The 15,920-nt window shown below is 45.2% G+C and overlaps 1 protein-coding gene across 2 annotated transcripts in view; it reads left to right on the top strand.

The window, feature by feature from the left end:
• The window catches only part of LOC103914835 (cytochrome c oxidase assembly factor 1 homolog), a 41,508-nt gene extending 33,060 nt beyond the window's left edge, over nt 1–8,448 (top strand). For both annotated transcript variants that reach the window (XM_009321551.1, XM_009321558.1), the window contains exons 3-6: nt 292–394; nt 3,296–3,447; nt 5,370–5,446; nt 8,111–8,448. In XM_009321551.1, the coding sequence (XP_009319826.1) occupies nt 301–394; nt 3,296–3,447; nt 5,370–5,446; nt 8,111–8,207 (420 nt within the window). In that variant the 5' untranslated portion in view covers nt 292–300 and the 3' untranslated portion in view covers nt 8,208–8,448. The remainder of the gene's footprint in view (nt 1–291; nt 395–3,295; nt 3,448–5,369; nt 5,447–8,110) is intronic.
• The last annotated feature ends 7,472 nt before the right edge of the window (nt 8,449–15,920 follow it).

Raw genomic sequence — 15,920 nt, 5'->3', positions numbered from 1 at the left:
CCCCGGCCACACTGGGGAGGTCATTTTCTTCTCGGCAATTAGTGAAGTGGTGGCATCGCTAAAAGAAGTTGAATAAACACATTCAACCCGGCTGGGTCCCCGGTTTGCTCTGTTCTCACCACCCTTCCTTCTGGGCGCGCGGTGGGGCCCCATCGAGCGAGAGCCTGATGCCTGTGCACTACGCTTTCATTCAGGCCTGGTTGGAAAGGGCTTTTAGGAAAGAGGAGGAGGGGGGAAATAACCCTTTAGCTTTCTTCTTTTACAACAAATGTCTTCACTTTTTCTTTTCAGGGAGGAAAAATGCCAGCTTCTCTAAGAAAACTGCAGCAAATGGCTGTTTTCATGGGACTGTTCAGCGGCGGGGGATGCATCGTGATGTATAATCTTATGCAAAGTAAGTCTTGGTGCTGTTAGCAACCTTATTTCTCCTCTGCCCCTTTCATTTGCTTTTGTGTAGCGGGGAAAATAGCAGCATGCAAGATGTGAAAAGCAGATGAAGTGAAGGGAAGTGTGGCTGAGCCTCTGGGTTCTGCCTCTGTGGGCTCCGCTTTGTTCAGCCCCAGGGCTGCTGCTCTCCCAAGCGCTGCTGCACGCATTTCCAGAGGTTGGTATTGCATAGGAAGCAGGCTGCTGTGGTCAGGAGAAAGTCTGGTTTCTGGGGGGTTTCCTGGGGGTGAGGGTGAAGTGAAAGCTTAGGCAGTAGCGCAGGTTTCATTTCTTACCGAGATTTTACAACTGGGCAGGAAGAGAGGACCATCTGTGAGAAGGTATTAAAGTCTAGCGGTTTTATCTGTAAATCTCTCTGTGGTGCTGGCCTTTAAACACAACACGCCTGTGAAGTGCTAAGATACCATTAGTTTCTCCTGAATGAAGGGCAGATAAGAGCGCCCAGCATTGAGAAGACCAGGACAATGAGAGAAAAGCTAGACAGGTGCCATTGCTGTTTATAGACAGCTCTAGTTGCTATGTGTCTTTGGCCAATAATCCAAATTATTAGTCCAAATGATAGATGTTTATTTTTTCTAACATTACTTCTAGATATTTAGCATCAGACCAGAAATAGGCTTTGCCTCTCCCTCAGGGGGTGCTATAGGCCTCTTGGCTCTATGCCTCTCCCTTGCTGGTACTATCAAATGATACTGCTTTTCACCTACCCTTATATCAGAGGATGCTGCCAGAAAAGTGTAGCCAAGCCTGTTCCTCAAGCCCTCAGATAAGCTCTGAAACCTCCCCTTCATTTTAACAAATCAGACAAGGCTGGAAAGCAAGCTTTAATTTTAGGCAGCTCATGCCCTCGAGCTCTGGAGTACATGACAGATATATGATCCTCTTACGCTTTAAAATATTGAGTCTGGCTTTAACAAGGACATCAGCATTTTTTAATTTTCAGCTTCAGCATTGTTATCTAGAAATCTCAGGGGGGTGTGGGGGGGAAGTCACCCCCTGTACTGTACAGAAAGTCAAAGGGCTCGTTCCCCACATCACTTAGCTGTGCAATCAAGTGGCACAATGCAATGGCTACTTCTTGCTCTGTTGCAACATTGGTGGCCACCGAGCAGCTGTGACAAGCCAACTGGGCTGTTGAAAGGACACTTTCTGCTGCAGAGTGTCTTTCTGTAGCCTCCAACAGGCAGTGGAGCCACACTGGGAGCCTTCCTTCCTTGGCCCACACCCAGGGTTATCCTAGTTCCTTCTGCTATCCCAGTGCACAGAACTGGCCCATACTGGGACCTGTGAGGAACAAAGTGGCTTCCGTCGTGGTGGGAGCAGGGGGAGAGGGGTGCTTCCCTCCCCTTCAGGCTGAAGGGAAGTTTGCACGCACGTGGTCTCTGTGAAAGCTTGCACACACACTCAGGCAATCCTATTTCTACTCACTCTCTTCACCTCCACGCCCTCCTCACAGGAGCAGTCTCCCCAGCCAACCCCAGCACCCTTTCAGCTCTCCTACTGAGAGATGAAACATGCGGACAAACGGATTAGTTGGGCATTTTATGTCCAATACACGAGATGCTAACAAGGAACAGCTGAGAAGGAGCACCAGGAAACTCGAACCCGTTTCCTCTCCAACCTGCAGGATGAGCACAACCTACTTTTAATAGGGTCTGGGTGGCTGCTTGCCATGATCTGTAGGCACTAAAGGGCTGGTATGCTGCAACCCCTTTTGCTGGGGCTCCTTAGGATGGCCCAGGGGGCCAGGGAGGACCAGCACAGGCTGCAGCCTAGCAAAGCTGTTTCTATGCCAACTGGATGCTGCCTGCTCACAGGGGATGCCTCTAATTAGGGAGAAGGGGCAGCATCCTTCTGCCTCACTCTCCAAGAGCAATACCGATAGGCAAGAGACCAGGAAACAAACCTTACACCTTGTTTTAAACTCTTTGGAAGGCAAGAGCACAGTTGCCAGAGTAGGATTTTCACATATGCACACTCTTAGCTTAACTCTGCCCTTCTTGATGTCAAGAGAGTGAAGTTAGGCTGGCGTGAAGCACATCTAGAAATCTCAGCAGGCAAGCCTCAAAACTGTTTATAAGCAAGTCTCTGCCTCCATAAGGAGGGTCGGCACATTTCCAGCCTCACAGCTCTGCGTTGCACAGTGGTCACCAATGGACAGCATTTCCCAGCTATATATAGTAACCAGACATTGATAAATAGCAATTTACTACAATTGCCCTCCATATGCCAACACTGCAGCAGCCAGTCTACTGTGCTATTGTTGCTGCTTGACCATTAACTCTAATGGTGCTTCTTTGTGCCTCCCTTTTAATGCATCCATCAGTAGAGTTGCAGCTTCGTGGCTGCCACTTGAAAAGCTGTATCAAGACCACAGCAAGAGTTTCACAGCAGCAGCTGTTCCTGTCTCACACCAATGTCTGCGAAATATTCTCCATTGTTAAAGTATTTTCTGTACCTCCTTTAAAAAAAAAAATTACATTCAGAACATTTTCAGATGTTCATCCTTATGCTTTTTCCCCTCCCTTTTTTTTTGTTCCTTTTAGATGACGTACAAACATATGAAAAGCAGGGAGACACAGCCATAAGCTGAACTGTGTATCAGTATAGAACAGGCTATTTTCAGAGCCCTCTTGACTTATGTGAGCTGAATAACATTACAGCTCAGCACTGCTGCTCTGATGTAAGGGTGTGTTTCCTCCTTTAGCCAGATTTCTCCTAATTAATAGTTTCAGAGTGTTTTTCAGGGAGGGTGCGGTAGTCTGGAGGAAATGTCTTTTTTTTTTTTTTAACTTAAGTTTTGATTTTAAGCGGACAGTCTCCTCACTACCCTGTTTCTCTCACCTAGAGAGTTTTGCCAGGACCCAGTATTATCAGCAGGCTTTGGAGCAATTGAACAATAATCCCGATGCCCTGGAAGCCCTGGGTGCCCCCCCTCTTAAGGTTCACAACATCCGACTGACGGATGGGAGTAACCACGTGGACACAGAAAGAGCACAGGTAACACTGGGGAGGTGGTGTCACAGGGTGGCTTCCCAAGGCGCCGGGTGACAAGAGATCAGCTAGGGGATTTTCTGCAGGTCACGAGTGACCTGGGGGCACTGGAAGGCGGTAGGGTGGGATGCCAGTTGATTTGGAAGAGGAATGGATTTCCAGAACATAAATCTGTGCTCTAATGCAAGGGACTAGAAACACCAAGAGCAGCATCTTCATGTTGTGCTATATGGGCACATCACAGAATGCAAAGGGATCTCCCAAGTCAGTCGATCCCCCTCCTGCTACTGTAAGCCACAAAATCATTTTCAGAAACGTATCAAGATCATCTTTAAAATAGCAGCTGCCTCCCTCTTCTCCCTGGATACATCCCACTCTAGTTTTTAAAGCTTTATTCAGAACAGGGATTCATAGCTACTCACCAGCTACACTGTGGTACAGCACAAATGGTGTGGTTTTTGAAAGCACCCGTATGTCAGGACAGCTGCCCGGCATGGGGCTGAGTGCTGGGGTTACGCAGTGACCGGAGAATGCTGCGCTGGGTGCTGAAGTATTGCACAAGGCTGCCTTGCGTCAGCCCAGGGTTGGGACGAGGCAAACCTTGCAAACACAAGTCTGCTTCCACTCTGGGTTGCTGCCTGAAGAGGACTTTCCATCAGTGTTTTTACCCCTTAATCCAGGCTGCTCTTCCCTGGTTTTGCTGGTGACGCAAAATGTCCCTAGTGACCTCTCCGGGCAACTCACTGAGGGATCTCGTCACATTTGAATCATTTTGTTCCTCCTGGTGACTAATTTTGAGTCCTGGTGACCAAACAAGGGCAGCAAGGAATGGGGCAGACGCTGCAGTGAAGGAGGGGAGCTGTCAGGGCAAGAAAAATCAACCTTTAACTAACTCATAAAATTTCCACTTTCCATCTCACTCCAGCCAGGCTTCACCCACGTGATACCCTGGGCCAAAACGTTTCCCAATTTCCCAGGTTTTAGAGATTCTACAAGGCAACATATCTAAGACCAAAAATGTGGGAAAAAAGCACAACCTCTTATGCTGATTGAAAAGAAGAGAACCTGTCCCACTGATGTTTTCCTGCATCACCTTTTAAGAATGCTGGTTGCTCAGGTGACTCAGGGTGAAGTCAAACCCTGCCTTTTGCCGACCTCACCCAGGACACAAACCACCAACTTTCTTCTCTGCTTTTTCATGCTTATGAGCATTCATGTTCTCGTGAAATAAAACTAGTTAATCATCATTAATGATTATATATCATAGATCAATTTACTGACTCCACAACATCCCCAGCTTCTGCCTACTGGGCTGGTTGGAGAACCCCTGGCATTTTCCCTTTGTGATTGCAGTACCACCAGCGAACTCTACGCTTGAAACATTTCTTTTATACAAACATTAGACCAAGTGCAATTAGCTGTGGTTGGTGCTGCAGCTCCTAGCTTTGTTTGTTAAACAACTGAGTGGTAGAATTTGTGACACTGAGAAAAATCATTGAACATCTCATTGCCGTGATGCATGTTAATGGACTGATCTGTAGAGTATCTCAACCTACAGGCTTGTTATGGTTATGGAAAGCTCTAGTACAGTGCAGGTCACCTCTGGATCACCATGCGTTCTGGTAAGGAAAGGTGTTTGCTCATAACTATTTCAGAGAGCGAGTGGTTTTCCCTGGGGGTTGCAGCTGTAACACAGTACATTCTTTCAGCAGAGAGAGATTAATGTATGGCAGAACAGGCATACTTGTATAGCCATGCTATACATGTTAGCCATTTGAAAAGCTTAGTGAAACTCTGAAATACGTTAAAAAAAATAAAATTAGGGTTTACGTTAAAAGGGAGGGGTTGCATCTTTGACTATAGAAGGAGTGAAGGCCCATTTCAGTAACATGCTTCACTGAATCTTTAACATACTTTTACATCTGCAGATAAAGTTACCAGTATCTGGAACAAAATCAGCGGGGTACCTCTATATTAACTCAGAGATGGACCACTCTCGTCAATGGTGCGTACTGGAAGAAACACATAGGCACAGGGAGAGACATGGTAGGACAAAAGAGTGGAGCAGGATATTTGCTTTAGTCATCCATGTTGCTGAGATCACGCACACAAAGGAAGAGGAAATTCATGTCTGAAGGTCTTGGAAAGGTTACTACCGTCATTATGACAAAAATGTAAATTAGTTGAGAAATATTGAATTCATCCCTACGAATACAAACAGAACAACATGAGCCATTCGTGTGACGTGTTCTACAAACTAAAGCTCAGTATATACACAAATACTGTGAGCCAAGGTAAGGTATTGTCCCCTCCCACCCCTCCTCCCCAAGAAGGTGCAAAGCCGTTGAATAGCAGTCCTAACTGTAGTCTAGTATCATGTATTGCAATAGGGGAATTATCTTACACATTACATCAGAGCCTATCAAGGTGAGCTAAAAATCATGCAGTATTTTTTTCAAGCTATCTAATAAACACAGTCTTTATAGTTAAAAAAGTGCTAGAACAGATATATTACAGTAGAAGGATGCTCTGACTCCACATCATATAGTAGTGACTTTACATTTTTGTAATCCTGAAGCCTGAAAGCCTCTCTTGTCAAGGGTAAACTGATTCCTAGAGCTGAGCAAAGAATTACTACGTGAATTCAAAGTCGATCTTCCATTGCAAAAGAGGAAATTTCATTAGATGCAAACCTCCTCACATGTACTTGCTCTCAGAGTTTGTTAGGCTCTTCTGTTAGCTCTATTTAGAAACCCGAAGCTACATTTTTGCTCAGCTGCCACCAGCCATATGGTAATGTTTTCTTTTCATAGCTAGATGAGCACAACTTACTGTATTTCTCTTCTGAATAGCTATGGGAAGTAAGGTGTAAAGTGATGGGAGGAAGGCACTAGACTGGGACTTGAGAGGCTCAGGGCCAGACCTGGCCTCCTCCCTAGTGACCAGATATACCCTCAGAGGTCCCCAGCCACCTTTCTTGCACATCTACACTTCCCTGGGCACCTGGGCTCTGATCTCTCACTCCTCCTCATCCCCTCCTCACAGATGGAGGGAAATAACAGTTCCCTCCTGTTTCACTGAGTTATGTGAGGATAACTGAAATTGCAAGATGTTAAACTACGGGAGTAATTGAAGTGCATACATCTCAGAGTTTTGTTTTAAAATGAGCTCTCCACGCATTATCATCTGCAAGCTTAAGGGGGGTGGGGGAGAGCATCTTCTTTAAAAGGGTTTGTGGCAGACAGATCTGTCAGACTCAACCGTCTTGGCTTACATGTGGGGTCTTGCGCACAGCTCCACTTGGGGCTAGGCAGGACTCAGTGTCCTTGCACCCAGCTGAGGAACTAAGAGTAAGATGGCTTGTTGCCATCTGCTCCACAAAGAGGAGCTCCCGAAATCCCTGAGAGAAATAACAAACGTGTAAGCGGGCCATCCTGGTGGGGCTCTGCAGAGCGTGCACGTGGGTTCTTGCAGTGGAGACATGGGAGGCAACCAGACCGATACAGACACAGTAAAATGGCACTGGGGAGAGAGAGGCGAGCTCTCTCTGCAAAAGTAGTTGAGGCTCCCAAGCCACTGAAATGCTTCAGACTCTTAATGAGCAAGTCTGTCCATCAGGGGTTATTTATTTATGTAGTTATTAAAAAAAGAGGGCAACTGAAAAGAAGGGAGATTGGGAGTGTGTGAGCTGGTTTGGACCTGGGAGGGAGCGTTCGCTCAGGTGCAGGCAGCGCAGGGATGGGGAGGGTGCCCGGAGGCGAGGGCGGCCAAGGCACCAGTTCTGTAAAGTGATGCTTGCCTGCCCTGAAGTGAGCAGAGGGAAGGGCTGAAACCCCAGGCCATGCTGAGGGGAGCGACCAGTTGCTCCTTCAAGCCCTGTTTTAAATGAGGCAGTTGCTTGTCCCAGGTCAGATAGAGGCGGAGGGCTGGTGAGGGAAGAGCCCTGCTGCAGACCCATCGCACAGAGGTGCGGCAGCCTAATTACCTAATTGTATGTACTCGGCACTGACTCCAGCAAAAGCAGAGCTGGGCAAGCGCCAGGAGCTTTGAAAAAAATCCTATCTTAGTACCCTGAAATAATAGTCCTTCCCAGCTGGAAAAGCAGCATGAGCAGTCTCACAGAAGTGGGTTTGGAGCAGAGCTTAGAGGAAGGAAAAGGCTCCCCCTCAGTCTCCAACAAACGCCGTTTCCCCTCTCCTTTGAGTAACCATCTTCGTACCCCGTCAGGGTTTCAGCAGTCACATTGAGTGATCACACAGTGTTCAAACTCCTCCAAGCCAGGATAATTCCTTAGCAACACGGTCTGGCTCCAAGGCTGGAGAGGAGCGGAGTAAGGAATGCACCCGCAGAATGGAGAGGAAGAAAGGCACCGGGTTGGGGCAGGGGGAAGAACGTCCTGCCTAAAAATAGCTGGCAGGATTTTATTCGGGTTGCAACAAATAGGAACACGCATCCCAGACCTTTAAATCTGGGCTGTGCTATGCTATTAGGGAAAACAGCTTTCAGAAGCTGGCACTCGCAAACCAAGTTTTAAAACACGAGAGAATTTTTAAGAGCAATGAATGCTTGGAATGATTTGTTTCTCCATGCCAGCTGTTTCTACACCAACTTTACTACAATATTAGAAGTGATTGAAACTAGTTAAAAAATCTCTTTTGGTTTGTGTCAGCTGGTGCCTTCAGGATGTCACCTTGAAACTGCGGGATGGTCAGAATATTCCAGTTTACCACTCCCCGGCGGAAAGCATCGGTGTGCAAGAAGGCTAAAAATCAAAGGCAGCTGCTTCTCCACCTCCCATCAAGCCGAAGGAGCCATTAATTGATTGCATCCCACTGCGTCTGTGAATGTACACAAGTGACAATTTCACTTAAGTGGCTGCTCTCAAGACAATTTCCTTTCTAAGATTGACCTCATCATTGTCATAATTGTAATTTCTTTCTTTTGCTGGTTTATTCATGTGTTCAGCAGAAGCCTAAAATAAATATCTTGCAAAAGACTTGCTGTTTCAGAGAAGTTGTGTTATGCCCTGTGTGTGTTGGTATTATGAATTTGAAATAGATTAAAAAACTGCCAGGAAACTGAGCTTTTCTACAATTGCAGATCAAAGTCAGGACAGCTGGGCTGCTCTGTCATGGCTAGAAGACAAAGTCAGCTTCTCAGTGCGATTCCCTTGCTGCTTTGGTTTTCCTCCATTTCTCAACAAGGCGTTACCTAAAGCAGGAGGGACGAAGCAGCAAAGGTGAAGCTCAGCAGCAGCCTTCTCCACTGCTAATAAGTCACTTCTCGGGTAGATTTGCACCCTCACAGTTATCATTAAAAAGCTCATGAGATAGCAGAGGCCACTCTTCGTACCTTATGAATTCCAGGAAGAGGCTTCCTACTCACACTGCTCGTGCTGACGGTCAATATAACAGAAGAAGCCACAGTTTCACACGAGCACTGCCTGACACAAGTTCGGGAGAGCACCTTCACTCTCCCACTTCTGCTTAGGGAAGAAAATACTCAGGAGGTGCAGAACAGGTAAAACACCGCCACAGTTCAGTCAGACTACAACAAAAAATTTTGATTGTGCCTAGATTCTGTCAATGCGGCAGCTCAACCAACAGAGGTAGAGAATTGCCCATCACCAGGAGCAAGTTGAGGAATAAGCAAAAAAAACCCAATTCCCCCCCCCACACACACACCAAAACTGCATATTCTAACAAATTGCAAAGCCTAAGACACAGTCTGAGATGGTGAAGAGACACAAGTAACTGTCCTTTCTTCATGCCTTGAAGTAATATGCAAGCCACTAAGAACGTCCAGAAGAAAGAGTATCTTGGATTTATTGTAACAGAGCAGGTTAATCAAGATGCAGCTAGTGAAAGCCCAGAGCTTACATCACTCGATTCCTTTTTCCCCCCCTCCACCTCAACATCCAAATTTGAGTCCTAGAAATCCACCAAAGGCACAGGCAATGCAAAGCTTTTCAAGAGTAACGATTATTAGACAGAGAAGCGAGAGCTGGAGCAAAGAATCATTAAAGACCAGCGAGCATTTTCCTGCTCAACAATGACCCAGCAAACCGGGCGAGGTGGCTTTTGAACAAGTCTGAAGAGCAAATGCCAAAGCAAATGGAAGGAGATACTAAAGGACCACAGCAAAAGCATCTGTGACAAACTATTTTAGAAGGAAACAACACACGTGAGCTTTTGTTTGGGATTCACAAAGAGCTGCCAGGATGAACAGCACCTGTGAGACCTCATCCAACCTCTACGAATGCCCACCATGCCAGGGGAAGGATTAGGATAAATCAAGGAGAGACAGTGCGTCCCAGCTTTAAGATTGAAATCGTTGCTATCCGTTTTCACAAAACAGCATACAAACCATGTGATTTTTAAAAACATTAGCCTTGCACTACTGCAGCCCACCTAGCAAGAAAACCACCTGGGAGACGTGGAGATCTCCTGGCCACCCAGTGTCTCAGAGCTTGGACAACTCTGGCTTTTGGTCACTGAAGAAGTTTAGTGGGGAATCAAACAGTTGACAAGGAAAAGCCAAATCAACCACTTCACATCCATCAGTTATCACTTCCCTGGCTGCAGGTTTGACTCATTACCAATCTCCAAAGAAGCTGTGGAGAGCAACCCCGGCCCATTCAGTCCCTCCCTATGTCTGTGCTAGGAGTATCTAGCACACGCTGCCATACACCTGCCTTTTGTCACTGCTGTGCGCTTCAGTAAGCCTGGGACCTGCAGTGGCTGCAAGGTGTACGAGTGTCCAGGAAACCTGACCACAGCCACCCCAGCCTGCAACACAACGCTCGCTCACCACCCTCCCGTCTCTTGAGCTGGCACGCACAATATCCCTGGTCCGGCTTCACAAATGGCTGCACCACAATACCACCGCCTGGCCTGGCTCTAACCCTGGTTATCCAAAGCCTGAGGGAGATAGCCCCACACAAACCTTACCAGTAACACGGGAGATTTTATTACCTTGCCTGGGGGAAGCAGAGCTTGCAAAGAGGTTCCGTCTCTCACTTTCCCCCTAGAGACCTAGCAGAGCATCCCTTTAACTTCAGGCATGCCTGATCATCCTAACCAACCCATGGGTTCATCAAAGCTGCGAGAATGGGCAGTATCAGCATATCATACTAACGTTTCTCTAAGTCAAATCTTTAAACCTGGAGAAGGAAGAAAGCAACGGATACAGCTGGAAGCCAGCAGATCACTGGAGCAGGACAAGAGAAAAGTCACGTTCAAATCCCTACTTTTGTTTTACTACTTAATAGTCAGTAAACACAGAATTTCTTGCCTCTTGACCTTGAAGAGCCTCAGAAGCCACTTCTCTGTGTTTGAGCTCTTATAAGACGCATGTATTCGAAGGGAGAAAAAATCAGCAAGCTAGTGCATTCAGTGTTGAGCTACTTTGGCCATGTGGCTCCCATTAAATAGACCACAGGCCACAGCAGCTGCTTTTGGAGAGGACACAGGTGCAGCCAAGAGAGCTGGAGCATGCCAGGAAAACGGAGAATGCAAAGGTTTCAAAACCACCAGCAGCTGCTGAAAGCCCAAATAATGTCAAGAGGGCACCCCTCTTCCCCTTGCAGTCTTTTCCACTAAGGTATGCTGGAGCAGATTAGGTTGCATTTAACTTCATTAGGTCATTGAAGCATTAATTAATTGTAATTATATTGTGTTGCATGTCACTAAATACCAGTCTGGACAATAATTTCATTTTTATTGAGAAAATATTCATCTTTTGATAAAAGACCCTAAAAACCCCAGTTAAACTCCTTTAGGAAGCCATTCTTTTCTAATCACGGAATGGTTAAGGTCAGGAGGGGCCTCTGGAGATCGTCTAGTCCCACTGCCTCACTCACAACAGGGTCAACTAGAGCGGATTGCCTGGGACTGCATCCAGGAAGGTTTTGAAGATCACCAAGGATGGAGACTCCACAACCTCTGGCCACGCTGTACAGGTGTTCAACCATTCTCACAGTAAAAAAAGTTTTTTCTGTGTTTCAGAAATTTCCTGTGTTTCAGTGTGTGCCCATTGCCTCTTGTCCTGCCACTGGGCGCCACTGAGAAGAACCTGGCTCCACCCTCTTTACTCCTCCCCCACAGGTATTTATACACACTGATAAGATCCCTCCCAAGCCTTCTTTTCTCCAGGCTGACAGTCCCAGGTCTCTCACCCTTGTTGACAGGTGCTGCGATCCTTTAATCATCTTAATAATTTTCAATATGTTAAATAATTTCTTTTAAATTGGCTTGAAAATTTGCATAGTTCCTTTTCCAGTTGTTGGTGTGGTTAAACCAACCGTCATCTTCATTACCTTTGCTGGATTGCGTGTTTGTTTCTTACTCTCTAGCTTGATTTTAATAGCTTCTGCCAGGCAGTCATCAGCCTCAAGGAAACTATCGAGGCAGCAGGCCGTTCAGGGCAAGAACTTAATTTACAACTGAAGAACAACAAATACTGCTTAGCAGACTGTTACAACGCTTGCACCTATTTGAGTTAGCCCTGACTAGCACACAGGGGCTATGTAAAACCCGATGTTTTAAAAGCACTAGCTTCAAAAAGGCTAGGCGGGCTGATGCGGTCCCTTTTGAGTATGTTTCTGCAGGCAGTAATACGGTTTCATCCAACTTGCGGGCCTGTCAGCTCACTTCCTAGCTTGGGCAGATGGCTTGCATTGCACGGGGAACATTAGTCATTGGGATTCATTCACCTCCCATTTAGAAATGAGGATGCATCCAGTTCTTTCCTGCCATTTGCCTGCATCCTGTCTGCTTGTCAAAGCAAAATAGTTTTCCTGCATGTTTTCGGCAAAATTTGCTACAAAGTTCCCTGCAGCATGACCCAGGCTGTCCTGTAACACCAGCAGCGATGGAGACCTGTCACGTTCTTGGTGTTACTTTGGAGGACACATGACACCCGGCTAAACACCTTTGGTTCATTTTATGTAGCACCAAGTGTATAGAAATACTAGCCTCGCGTCATTTCTTGACCAGTCTAATGCAGTTTCTGTTAATTGGCTTTCCTAGAAGATTTAGAAGCAAGCACCTTTATTCAATAACTTGTGAGAGACGGCCTTTGCCTCTCTTTGCTTGGTAAGGCCCATGACAAGAACTTCCATCCAGCTGGATCTCACGGGGTGCTGCTGGAAGGTGGCGGTCGGTAAGGCGATACCCCAACAGCTCAGGAGATTTTCCTGTAGGGATTAGTTAAAAGGCACCCGTGTAATTCAGTCTGTACACTGGGATTACAAATTAATTGAAGAGATGGGGTACACCGATTTCAACGCATCACCAGCTTAGCTGTGATTCTGATTGCACGAGTAAGCAAAGACTCAATGCAATTAAGTTCTCTGTGTTTACAGGAAAACAGATTATCCCTTCCATTAGTTAAGTTCCCTTTCCTCTCCTAATTTCGCAGTAACTGTCGTGGTCCTAACACTCTGCTTCACTTCGACAAATCCTAGCCTTTTCTTAATTAAGAGAGATTTTTATCACACCCATGTGGACTTAATTTTTTTTCTGTTTTATAAAGCTTCCAGGTTGTATTTTTACGAAACCAAAATATTTTACTTTACAGAGCTATACAGTTGTCAGCTGTCTTAGAACAGGAACAATTAATGAAATTAAGCAGTATTGGAAGAAAAAATACCTTTCCATAGAAGAGGAAATACTTGTCTCACCCAGCATCTAGTTGATGTTCCGACTTTCCCCGCAGGAAGTAACATCAGGCAAATAACACAGTTCTGGACACAGTGCACCTTGGAGGGGATATTAAAGTTTCACTGCTTCAGAGCACACATTTCAGCGTGATTTGTTAAACCTGGATTAATGCTGGTTTGCATCTGCTCCACCCTGTCCTGGATACACAGCTGTTCTACATTGCACACCATTCACTGGCATTTAAATACCATCTTTCCAACCCCACATCTTCAGGCAGGTCATTTCCCACCTGTCAGACATCTATAATAACAGTCCTAAGTTTATTTGCAATATATTCCTAGGTTTAGTATACACCAAGAAAAAAACCCAGGAAGATTTACATGGATAATGTGACTATTAATCCCTATGACAGCTTAATTCAGCATCTGTAAATACTGTATTGCGAAGATCTCTACAGTGCAAGCATATTGCTTTAGAGTGGAAAAGATTATTGGTGCATTTTATATTTGCTGTACAAATTGAACAAGTGTGTAATTCAGAACACTAAAATATCAGTAATCCTGCTATATGGGTGTTGAGAAAAATAACTTTACAGAAGTCCTTGGAGAAAAGCAAGGGCGTTTGAACAGGAGACTCCATCTAGCATATTACAACCCAGTTCCAGCAATATATTTCTAGCTGGTATTCGAAGCCAAGCGTGAGGGTGTACAGTCACCAACCACAGAAGAGTTCAAGTTGCAGTAGTCTGCGATGCCGCACTGTACTTGAGCTTTGCTATTGATTCCAGTCCTCATGCACCACACAAACTAGCGTAAATTTTGGAATTCTGTTTCAAATCAGTAACGCTGTCTTGAAGAAAGATTATTGTTTCTTTTTTAAAAAGTTATTATGTTTTAAAGTGTTTCCCAATGCGTGAAGAACAAAAGAGCCATCAGCTGTTCAGAAAACAAAATTTCATTTATTGTAAAGTTCCTGAAACAGTAAACACCTTATCAGAAGTACAATGAACTGGCACTATTTCTTTAAAATGTTGAACTTGTCTTCCAGGAACAGCACCTGGAATACGCAAGAGAGATCTTAAGCCATGGAATAGCTTGGTACAAGGCCCACCTTCCTCCCTGTCCCCTGCCAGCACCACCAGCAGAGAACGGGCAGTTAATTTTTATTTGCATTTCCTACCTAACTGCTCTCAAGATTCACCTGGTAGATCGCAAGCTGGAATTCACCCTTTTGTATTTAGGGACCCTCAAACGAAAGGTGTAAGAAACGAGACAAATCACAATGCAAATTCAGCTTTGGACAAAAAAAAAAAGATTATTTTATAGAACATTTAGTTTAATGACTATAAAATCTATAGCCTCTTGCTTAAAGAGGTGAACGTAACAACAAGAGGAGACGAGGCTTTGCTTTCAACTAGATGTCTGCTGTTTATTCCAACAGCTACAACGGAGGCATAGGCCTGGACCTACCCCGTCTATAGACATAGTTCACGTCTCTTGCATCAGAACCATAGAAATAACCATTCTCCAGCAATTTCTAAGAACACCTGCACTTCCATTCCTTTCAGCTTCCTGCATTTAAGCAAACAGCAGCCATGCTCCCAGCGTTACGAAGGCAGCCAGCAGGTGCCCAGTCTGGATAGCATTGCCCACAGGGTCCAAGGAGCCGACTCCTTCTCCGCAACCACCCCCTTCCCCACAAACACTTTAAGGCATAAGCAGCTTTTTTTTTTTCCCCAGATGAACTGCATATGTACACGCAGTCCTCCGTATTCATGGAGCTGCAGAAAACCAGCTCTTCTTCACAAGCTAGCGATTTGTTCCCAGTCTAAATGTGTTACTTCACTAGTAACTAAGCCTCTCAGAAACATTAACCTCGATAGCCCCTTTCTACAGCACAGGGTAAGAATACCTCAGTCTACAGCTTCACCCACACCTACAGTGGAACAGAAGTAGCTTCAAGTGTGTGGGACTGGCTGATAGTCCTGCAGTTAAACGTTATAGAAATTTTTTCCTATTATAGGGCCAATCCAAGATGCTTTGTTTATAACTTATACTATTAAACTTTCACAACTTTATACAAATTCTTAATGATGTTAAAAAACACTGTACAAAACCACCTTAAGGCACAAAAAGTTAAACAGAAATGCAGCCCATGTGAAGTCTCAAAGCAGCCAATTCAAGAGAAACTGGCCTTGTAATAAGTACATAGGTCATTTATACATGTTAAGCTTCATTGTCATACATTAAAAACAGTAAATACAGGACAAAACGTACGCTGCTCAGCATCTACTCTTTCTTTAGTACCAACTCCCATCCGAGACATGATCTGTGGTTACAAATAGGAATTGAAACAGCTTATAGGTCCCTCAAATGATTTGCTCTGGGCAACCATGAGCTATTACATTTAGATATGCAGATACAGCAACATAAATATGTTTTGTAAGGGTGGGATTTGAACATGCTTCAACTTCAGTGCTTTGCTCAACTTCACAAAAGCAAGGAAGCGTGGATGTGAAAAAGAAGTCAAAATGGCAGTGACAGAAGCTGGGAGAAATTTTAGTTCTGCAGAAATGAATTTCATAAGTTAATGTCCCTCCCCCAAGCAAATTGCCTCGGGCAAATGACTGAACAGTCAAAGAAAGATGCCCATGAGAAGTACTGTTGTACTTAAAAACTCTGAAACAGATCAGCACTGCAGGTAGGGTCAGCAAACATCCAGTAACTACTGTCCACCCCCAGAAATGCCCAGATAACACAGCTACTCTGTTGGCTCAAAGATTCTTGTTTAACTTCTACTAATGGCCGGCCAGAGCTA

This window comes from Pygoscelis adeliae, unplaced genomic scaffold (genome assembly GCF_000699105.1).
Source record: "Pygoscelis adeliae isolate BGI_AS28 unplaced genomic scaffold, ASM69910v1 Scaffold40, whole genome shotgun sequence".
Lineage (NCBI taxonomy): Eukaryota > Metazoa > Chordata > Aves > Sphenisciformes > Spheniscidae > Pygoscelis > Pygoscelis adeliae.
This window is presented reverse-complemented; position numbering and strand designations above follow the sequence as displayed.